We start from the raw sequence: 10,086 nt of genomic DNA, 5'->3' as shown, positions 1-10,086 counted from the left end.
GACGTTTTCTAACCGTAAAATCTGTGGTGTTGTTGTTTCCCATACAAAATTGGAAAACGACGCCGTCTACATTTTGTCACACTCAAAGGTATGTTTTTTAAGCGTCTACATTTTGCAACCTCGCAGCAGGGTTGCATTATGGCAATACTAATCACATTTTTTTTATTTATTGGGCACGTTTTCTGTATTTGCATTTAATTTGAGCGCAATTTCTGATGAAAAGAAACAAATCAAGGAAAAGAAATAACAAATATGACGAATTGCTAATTAAGTTAAATAATTACAATTTTTCAGAAACAAAATCGAAAGGCGACATATAAAAAATGCACGCAAGGAAGAAATGTCTGGCAACACCAGCAAAGTTTTGAGACGATTTTGCGACGACTGCTAGAAAGGGGTGCTCACAGTTTGATGCTAAAGATGTCTCAAAATGTAGACGTCTACATTTTCAGACACAATTTGGAACGAACTGTGAACACCCCAATTGTATTTTGGGCTAAACTATCAGAATAAAATGTGTATACGTATAGGACGTTTGAAAGTATTTGTAACTTTTGCGCTTGAAGGTTGCGTAGCGGCATTTTCGTAAATGCGCACCTGTCGGTGCGCTGCAGCAGAACTGCTATTTTGATGCGGGGTAGAAGCTGGAACAACTTTTTGAGAAACTTTACCTCACGGCACTGCCTCTCTTGCATACAAACTAGGTTCTTTCCCTAACAATCCGGATAGAGAATAAGCGAAAATTTTGCTCAAAAGTGGAACATAGTCCAGAAGTACGGGAACGCAAAAAACCAAATTTCGTGCCCAGAATTTGAGAAAGGTCTGATTCGCGTTATTTTTGTTTTTGTCACTTCAATGCAATAACTTGGAAATTGAATTTTGATTTCACAAATTTGATTTTAAGTACAGCTGATATGTACTTTGACACTTTATCCATTTTTACCCAGAGAAAAAGTCCGGGCTGTTTCGAGCAGTAAGAAGACACCTACAATTCAATACGATGCAATTTTCGCTATCTATTACCCATTTTATTGAGTACGGGAATGATTTCTGGACTGTTTTCGGCACCCGCGGGATCCCGCGTTGCGTACGGAAAAGAACCTACTGAGTTGTTCTCGTGGCAGAAATGTTCCAGTGTGAAACCGACCATACAGCAGATCAACTGTGTTGCCGCTCCATTGTGAATATCGATACACAACAACCTAACAAACATTTAGGTTTGAGCTCAACTTGAGGTTAAATTGAAATCGTTCTCAATCATAAGAGCATTTTTCTTTGTATGAAAATGGGGCTGTTTCTCAAGTTGAGAAAATGCTGGTTCTCAACTTGACCTCCAATGTGATTCTCCAATTGGCCAGTACAATTTGTTTGGAGCTTTCCACAATAACGCGGCGCTAGCGCCGAGCAAAGGGAGTTTTCATTTTTGACAGGGCGTTACATGTTGAAGTTGGATGCAGAAGACGGAGAGAAAGAGAGAGGACAAAGGAGTGAAAGTGGAAACGAGAATAAAAACAAGCGGAAAAGAGAAAACGTTATAAATTACGCCGCGTTAATTTGGCGATAGCGCACAGTGACACTCGTTTACAATGGAGAACGCAACGCTTAGCGCTTCATTTTAGGGACGGCAGTAAGCATTGACGCCGCGTTATTTCGGTATGCTTCCTACAAATTGTATGGGTATGAGAATTTTTTGACTGCCAGAGAACGCTGACACTTTGGTTTAGGTATGAATCAATACGAATTTATAAAAGGTGGTGTTACTGGCGAATGTAGATATTCGCCGCGGTCCTTCTGAGTGTCAAAATTATGTGTTTTTTGTAAACAAAGCGAGCTCATATTCCTTCTGAGTGTCAAAATGATGTGTTTTTTATAAACAAAGCGAGCTCATATTACAGCAAACACATCATTTTGACATTCAAAAGGACCGCGGCGAAAATCTAAATTCGCCAGTAACACCACCTTTTATAAATTTGCATTGGATATGGATGTTACAAATATTAGGGCCTTTCCCGTACGCAACGTAGGAGCCCGAAACAGCCCGCACCGGTAAAAATGGATAAAGTGTAAGAAGTCCATACAAATTTCATTGGATTCTGCTCAAAAGCCGGCAGAAATTTTTATGAATCAGCTGTTCAAAACGAAAAAGGAAAAATTTGGCAAGTTTCTGTTAATTCCTTTTAATAAAATCAATCAATCGTTATCAAAACACATTTAAATATTGCAGAATGTAAGTATTTGTGCATGTATTTGACGTATGTGTGTGTGTATACAGTGATTGCAAATTTTTGCTAGTTGACGTTTCTTTACTTTTTACTCTTTCGCTCTCTTTGTGCGTAAATTTATACTCTTATCCAATTGTTATCAACCGTTGTAAAAAGTTAAGAAACACGCCTGTGGTTCTTTTGAGTTCCCGTAATGAACGAAGAAGAAATCAGCTGATCTAATAACACCACCTTGTATGAATACGCTTTGGCCGTTCTAGTGAAATTTTTAGACCAATCGTAAACAACTGTTGCTTAGCAACAATAAACAAAACATCTAGAGCAAAACAGAAGTAGAAAGTTATAGTGGACTTATTTTAAGTGCAAATTTCTAAAAAATAAACATTTAAATGATGGATTGGGCAGAAGAACTAAAACTATCCATCCGCAAGGTATGTACAATGAGTGTAGTAGAAAACAGGTTTGAAGGATGTATGTATGTCCCAAATAGAAAACGGCACGGAAGGGACGTCGCTCCAAAAGCCGTGATCCGATTGGCGGTGCTTCCACCAGCATCAATGTGACCAATCCGAATGAGAAAGAGATTGCTATCGATATAACATTAGGCATGCACAAGGATACCAGCACTGCTGCAAGCGAAGAAGCCGATACCTCGAAACGCCCACCAGTGCGACGTATTTCGGGCGGTTGGGCTGATGTTGGCATACTAAAAAGTACAAAGTAAGTTTGGGATTGTAAATAAGACGGTTTTGTTTCATTTAATATGCATATGTATGTTTAAACTATTTTCAGATCTAAAAAAGGCGCTTCCTTTGATGAGTGAGTGTAGCCAAAAATATAGATTTTTTGATTATATCTATTTGCTTAAATTTAAATATTTTTATTTATTATTGAAGCGAACGCTTTCAAAGTGTATCACTGGCAAAGTCACCAATTGGCTCACCACCACGGGACGACATACCGACCATTCCTGACATGGATGATTTAAAAGATGAAATCTTACTTAACGAGATCGTCGAACCGCCTGCGTATGTAGAAAACCAATTACGAAAAAAATATGTTGTATTTTCTATGTCGCAAATTTTTTAGCGCCAGCAATCTACGTCCAAACACTTTAAGTGAACTCAATTTGGATTTGTTGAATCAAAATGCATTTGCCTCCTTGGAGAATATTAATCTATCTATATTGACACGTTGCCTTAAGTTGCCTGAAACTTTAGATGAACCGGACGAAGTTTGGGAGTGGGATAAATTATTTACTGATGTGATTGCCGAAATACATTCTGAACAACAAAGCTTTGCTGGCAGCCAGAAAAAAGAAATAGGCCCAGATGAAATACCGCCACCAATGTACGCATAGTTTAACGAAAAATTTGCCTGCTGCTTAGACGCAAAAGCAAAATTAAATGTATTAACAAATCAATGCCGTAAAAATGTAATCACTAAAAAATTCAGTTAATTTATTAGCCATAGTCGTGAAAATAAATTTTACATATCACTCACGTACATACCAATACCATTTGGATAGTTATTACATATAAATTTTGCAACTTAGCAATTTTAGCACAATTCAAGCACGTACATCCTGTGGTGGTCGTGCATCATTTAAAGCATTATTCCCAACATTTCTTACTTCTTTAACTGACTCTTCAGTTGGTGGCTTTTCTTCATTTCCTAATGCATTTTTCTGCAATACACGCTGAAGAGTTTCTTCATGCACCAAACCATATTCGTCAGCAAACTCTAGCAGATCGCAAACGATTGGTGACTCCACCACCAAAATATATTGGCATGTTTTTGGCTCTAATAGGTAAATGGAAACCGCGCTCGAACTACTACTGATAGGCGTGCACATTAATTTGACATCTACTTCACGTGGAGATCCGGTGCGATCGCAGTGTGTCCCTCGATCATAATGATGCCAAAGTGCTGAGGAATAGCCTCCTTGCTTGGGCATTTTATCAAGATTTTTGGCCAGCCATTGCCGATGTGAGTTCTCCGAAAAGTACCCCAGGAAGAGTTCTGATTCAGATTTTTTGTCCTTATGAAATTGACGCACATGTCGACCATAACAGAACTCATACTTCCACCAACCAGTGCCCTAAAAAATGTTTTTAATCATAATTTGTAAGAAATTACTAATTTCTCTAAATATGATTTTTAAATTTAAATGATTTTTAAATTTAGTTAAATGTTTCACTTCATTCAACTTTTTATAAATTTAGAACTATACTTACGCCAGTTAAACAATTTTTACCCGAAATAAATTCTTTGACTGCCGTTAAATCTGTGATAGGTGCTTTTGGTACATGTGGCATAACTTCATTATTAACAGCTGGTGCGGCAGGCACGTCAACACCCGCGCCAATCATCAATTCAAGTACAAGTTTATCCACATCCGTGCCGATTTTATTAAAGAAAGACAATCGCTCTGTAGCTGCTGCAGAACGAGCCAAAGCCATAGCCGCAGTACTAGCATCTTTCGATACGGGTAATTCATCATCGGCTAATTGCATTTCACTAAGCTCTTGACGTAGCATACTAAGCGGTTTATGTATCTCAGTGGGCGAATTGAAACATTTAATGGGAACCTCCTTTGATTCTTCTGGATGAAAAGCGGGGATCATACAAAGCACTGATGTCAGAATAATAGCCTCATAATTACAAGAAGATGTTTCTTTAAATGAATATATTTCGTTCTTGCCATGCGGATAGCAAACATAACGTACATGAGTTGTGCGGGGCGAGTCAATAATATCGCACATAGTACCATCGGACATTGCTATTTCAAAATATGGGTATCTAGTATTTTCAATTTTCGTCGTCTTATATTTCACACCTGCTTTGCGGTCACTTTCCCAAGTCTTTGTTAATTCTTCGGTCTTTGCGTCTGACCATTTGCCTAAGTAATATTCTTGTAGTTTTACATTTTTTCCTGCAATTAATGCGAAAAGAAACATGTTTTTTTAGGACAAATAAGTAATAATAAAGCATACCTTCTCTTTCTTCGTGCGATTGGCGTACGTGTTGACCATGGCAAATTTCATACGACCAATAAGCTTCAATCCTGTATGAACAACTCGATGTCGAGAACAAAGGCTGCAGCAGAGTTATTGGCGCTAAAAAAAAAATATTCAAGACTCATTGTTTAGGTATTTGACTTACAGGGAACGGTTTGGTTATTTGTACATTAACCCGAATCAAAAAATTTTAACATACACGTGCAGTCAAAGGATTAAACTTTAATTCAAATATCTAAGCACTAATTTATCAATAAATTCGGTGTGAAATATCGCTAGCTTAGTGTGAAAAATTGCTAAGTCCACTTTTTATGAAAACTCATATTTTGATATAGGAAGCAAGATAAATTAAAAATGCAACCTTTCGAAAAGGACTAGGGCACTTGTTTTATTTTTTCGTTTATATTGATAGAAAGGCAAATTCGTGAAGTCCAAAGGAGGCACCAAAAATCCGAGTAGGCGAAAATAATTCGAAATCTTTTAATACCGATCGAATCCTTCTGATCCGAATGGAGTTTCGCTTTTCTTTAAACACGCGAAATGTTGTATTCAAAGTTTTGTGAAATACTTGAAGAATATTGCTATACTTTTTTTCCTCTTCTGTAAAATTTGTAAAAGGGGACTTGGCAACTTTCCACTCTAAGCTAGCGATATGCTTTTTTTTTGTAAATTGCGAGGCGAGTTCCAAATGGCGTAGCCCGAGTTGTACTGATGAGGGTTTTTTAAGCGCGGCCGAAGGCTAAACTAGAGTGGAATTCTACACAAAAATACTGCGTATGCGTAACCTCAGCTTACATCTTCTGTCAAAATGGTAATTTTAATCCATTTTCAGATGGCTGTTGTGGTAGCGACTCTTTCAAATGGATGGGCTTCTAGCTGCCACATCGTCTCCCTCTCCGCCCACCACAGCAAAACTATTGTACAAATAACCGAACATTTGCCGACTTACATATGTATGTATATATGCATTTGTGTATATTTAAATTTTCTTACAAAGTTCAGGTTCAGTGGAAGTTTGCTCCTCTTTGGTGTCTTGAACAACTGGTATAACGCAGTCATATTTCTCATGATCATGTGTGTAGAATGTACGGAGATGATTTTTCAAGTCCTATTCAATGTTAGGGTATAAGTTTAAAGAAAAAAAAATCATAGATGAAATGATTGTTGCTTACAGGATCCTTGTCAAAATCCGGCATTTCAAAATCGATTTTATAAAGTACTGAATCATCAAAATCCTTGGCTTCATGGCACAACACATTGCTAGCTATTAAAACATATAGCGTGAAGAGTAAAACTAAACTGCAATTTCTATATTTTAATGCCGACATTTAGATTTAGAGTTTTTTGCAATAGTTATTTAAAAAAAATGAACTGATGTGTCTTTAAACACAAAAATCAGCTGTTAAAAAGAGTTGCCCGCAGTCCAAAAATCATAAACATTTTCATAGGACCGATAGTTGTCTGCAGAATCGATAACTTTGCGAAGAAGGGTCTTTTATTTATTTATTTATGTAGATCAAATAGAGTGGGGCAGTCAATTTGGGAGAATAAGGTTTAACTTCTCATTCGAAAAATTTTTAATTGCAAAAACATCGAAAAATCGATAGTATCAAACATCGATGCTTTTGCAGCACTAGTACACTGCATTTCTCCCAGTTATTAGTCTGTGTTTATACACCGAAAATTTTGTCGACGCGATTTTTCATATTCCCTTTTAGTGTTGCTCGTTTCATTTACACACGGCATGCAATTATTGTTGTCATCTGTAAAGCGATAGCTCAATTTACATAGACGAACGAGAGCACAAAGTGTGTTGCCCGGGCACGAGCAACTCGGTGCCCCTCTCCTTTCCTCGTTACGCTCGCTCCTACAAACGTCGAGTTACCCCAACAAAAATCGCCATGTGTAAATGAGCACTTACAGAATCCAAACTAAGCCCTGAATAGGGATGAATCGATACCATAGAAGTATCGATACCTGGACTTGGAAGTAGCATCGAAAGTAAGTATCGATACCTACTAAGTATCGGTCTAAAGGTATCGATACCTACTTATATCGATATTTGTACCTATAGGCATGACTGGGTTCACACAGAGAAACTTATGGTGCTCATTTTCGCAACTTCTCTTTTGGTGTTGCCCTTCCCGTTCATACAGAGCAATTTTGTACACAATTGTTGTTGTCAGCTGTGAACGGCCAGCCAGAATTACTCCGACGAACGAGAGAATTCCTCGTCACTCCCTCTCCAACAAGTAACGAGTTGCCGCGACAAAAGTTTATCTGTCTGAACCTAGACTATGTAGCTCTCAAGAAAAGCAAAAACTCCATATAAACTGACGTACAAGAAATGGCTAATAGCCCAGTTATGCATACTTAGCTTTGCATAAGAGTCGCCACATAAGAATGTGTTAAATGGGCTTTGCGTGTAAGGGGTTATAATAGCCCAGTTATTCATACTTTGCTACTCTGCTATACAATTTTTACGTAAAAATCAAAACCCAACATAATTCTACATGTGAAGTGCTATGCGTTGGGTAACCGCTTACACGCAAAGCCCATTTAACAGATTACTTATGTGACAACTCTCATGCAATGCTAAGTATGCATAACTGAGCTATAAGAAATCTTCTTGTGTAACATTTTCTTGAGCAGTACGCACTTTCTTGATAGTTGCATACTGGTCTTAAATTCCTAAAAGTCTCGTAAACCTCGTAAATTTACGAGCCTCGTAAAAGAACTGTCAAAATTTGTTGCGAGTCAACTTTCTCGTGTAAAGAGCCAGAAACTCCTTTCTGCAGATTTGCAGAAATCGCAACTGAAATTACGAAAATCGATTTCGAGAAATAATTTCAATTTTCTGATGGTGCATTAGCAATTTCATTTTTGCTACACAAGTGCTGTCAAACCAATCGAGTGTTGCCATTAAAAAAAATAGAATAAATGAAATTAGTTTAGTCATTAATTTTATTATAAGCATAAAAGTATCTGGTGACATAGTTGAAAGTGGACTTGTCTGCTTTACCGTGTAAACAGGCAAAAAGTAGTATAGGAAAGTTTGATTTTCAGAAATAAAAACAGCTTTCGAAAGCCACTTTACATGCAAGGTGCAACTTTTTCTGCAATCTATTTTGGAAATTAGAATAATAAAAAATCATTATTTCTGTAATTTTTTTATAGTTGACTATTTTTCACAGCTTAAAAGGTTCTTAAGAAAAAACTATTCATGAAACATTAAAAACTTACCGGTTTTAATTTCTAATTTTTGGCGGTTTTTGGGATTTTATAACTTTTCATAAAGCGAAGCGCACATTGGCGCGATTCTGTCGTTGGGAATACGTTGCGAATTCGGCTGTTAACTTCGAATCCGCAAACGTGCGCACACTTGAGCGATTTTTTCGCGTCGATTTCCGATGTACAATTCACTCAATTTTCCCTTTATTTCGTGTATTTTCGCACTCGGCGTGCCCAAATCGTACAAAATACTATTATTACGAACGTTTTTATTAGTTTTTGTACATTACAGGTTTTTTTTTCTTTGCCTTTATTGCTGTGACACCTTTCTTCTTCTTCTTTGACGCCTTCAAAACGCTGCAAGCTGCGTTTCGAACGCGTCAATAGAGAGGAACATTGAATGTTCGAAAAATTCGCAGCGACGGAATCGTGCAAGTGTGCGCTAGCGCATTAAAATGTATGGGTAGCATTGTTGTAATTTTTGGGCTTGCGAATTCGCAACGACAGAATCGCGCCAATGTGCGCTTCGCTTAACTGCCATCCCTAAATTGGCGCGACAAGCGCCAAGCAACTGTCAAAAATCTTCATGCCCATACAATTTGTATGAAACATCCCACAATAACGCGACGCTAACGCCGAGCAAATGGAATTTTCATTTTTGACAGGGCGTTACGTGTTGAAGTTGGATGCAGAAGACGGAAAGAAAGAGAAAGGACAAAAAAGTAAAAGAGGAAACGAGAATAAAAACGAGAGGACCTGAGAAAACGTAAAAAATTACGACGCGTTGATTTGGGGATAGCGCGCGCTGACACTCGTTGACAGTGGATAACGCAACGCTTGGCGCTCCAATTTAGGGACGGCAGTAAGATTGAACCTGATGAAGGTTTACATCAATTTGATTTCCCAGATAAACTGAAAAGTGTTTGTATTAATTTGATGCACTGAATCATTTTTAATGATAATTAAAAATCAAATAAGATTTTGTAGTTTTATAATACCGAGACGACCAATTCTCCGTGTCTGTTTCTTTTTTAACGATATGTTTATTTTGAATATGCATGGCAATACATTTGAAACAATTCACCACGAAACAAAATGGAAAGCGAGATTGGAGCATGATGTCGCAGCTGCAGAAACGATTGCATACGAACAAAATTAACGAAACGAAACGAACAAAAAGGGGAGAAGAAAACCGAGCGTCGTTTATTTTTGTGCTGCCAATTATAAAAACTATTTTCAAATTAATAATTTTACCGATTTTGTATTTCACTCTTTTCAGCATTTAAGTTTACAAAATTATCTAAGTTGTAATAAAAAATTTTGGTCAGCGTTTTGGCATTCAATCCGCTTTCCTTTTAAGCTTAATGTAGCATTTTTATGTATAATCGAAATATTTTCATGATTAGTGTGGCAACAATTTCGATGGTCGGCCTTTTGTGGCTAGAAGAATAAAATACTGGCAGCACTGGGTTCAAGCGAAGTGGCGAACGAGCGCTGTCTGCAATTTTATTAATAAAATTGCCATAAGATCACACAAATAATTAACAATTATACAAAAAAAGTATTCAGTAAAGTACAGTTCCACTAAAGCAAGTGAAATCGGTGTGAAAAGT

The 10,086-nt window shown here is 37.3% G+C and overlaps 2 protein-coding genes across 2 annotated transcripts; one reads left to right on the top strand and one right to left on the bottom strand.

The window, feature by feature from the left end:
- Positions 1 to 2,385: 2,385 nt before the first annotated feature.
- On the top strand, positions 2,386 to 3,736 carry LOC118741190 (intraflagellar transport protein 43 homolog). The gene is made up of 5 exons (XM_036473068.1): positions 2,386 to 2,653; positions 2,713 to 2,942; positions 3,015 to 3,041; positions 3,119 to 3,250; positions 3,312 to 3,736. Exons 1-5 carry the CDS (start codon positions 2,612 to 2,614, stop codon positions 3,580 to 3,582), a joined length of 702 nt encoding a protein of 233 aa, XP_036328961.1. The 5' UTR covers positions 2,386 to 2,611; the 3' UTR covers positions 3,583 to 3,736.
- Positions 3,657 to 6,643, bottom strand: LOC118741189 (endoplasmic reticulum lectin 1). The gene is made up of 5 exons (XM_036473067.1): positions 6,415 to 6,643; positions 6,236 to 6,350; positions 5,219 to 5,341; positions 4,460 to 5,157; positions 3,657 to 4,323 (listed from the first exon to the last, which is right to left on the bottom strand). Exons 1-5 carry the CDS (start codon positions 6,568 to 6,570, stop codon positions 3,793 to 3,795), a joined length of 1,623 nt encoding a protein of 540 aa, XP_036328960.1. The 5' UTR covers positions 6,571 to 6,643; the 3' UTR covers positions 3,657 to 3,792.
- Between the last annotated feature and the right edge of the window lie 3,443 nt (positions 6,644 to 10,086).

This window comes from Rhagoletis pomonella, unplaced genomic scaffold (genome assembly GCF_013731165.1).
Source record: "Rhagoletis pomonella isolate Grant_MI unplaced genomic scaffold, Rhpom_1.0 Rhpom_scaffold_00006, whole genome shotgun sequence".
Taxonomy (NCBI): domain Eukaryota; kingdom Metazoa; phylum Arthropoda; class Insecta; order Diptera; family Tephritidae; genus Rhagoletis; species Rhagoletis pomonella.
Note: the sequence above shows the minus strand (reverse complement) of the source record. Positions and strands in the feature narration are given on the sequence as shown.

Bases quoted from the DNA above. Each gene is read 5' to 3' on its own strand.
- LOC118741190 (XM_036473068.1), top strand. From the start codon at position 2,612: ATGATGGATTGGGCAGAAGAACTAAAACTATCCATCCGCAAG. The intron at 3,042-3,118 runs GTGAGTGTAGCC...TTATTATTGAAG, and splicing joins AAAGGCGCTTCCTTTGATGA to CGAACGCTTTCAAAGTGTAT. The intron at 3,251-3,311 runs GTATGTAGAAAA...CAAATTTTTTAG, and splicing joins GAGATCGTCGAACCGCCTGC to CGCCAGCAATCTACGTCCAA.
- LOC118741189 (XM_036473067.1), bottom strand. From the start codon at position 6,570: ATGTCGGCATTAAAATATAGAAATTGCAGTTTAGTTTTACTCTTCACG. The intron at 6,351-6,414 runs GTAAGCAACAAT...AACATTGAATAG, and splicing joins CGGATTTTGACAAGGATCCT to GACTTGAAAAATCATCTCCG. The intron at 4,324-4,459 runs GTAAGTATAGTT...AACATTTTTTAG, and splicing joins GTAAAAATTGTTTAACTGGC to GGCACTGGTTGGTGGAAGTA.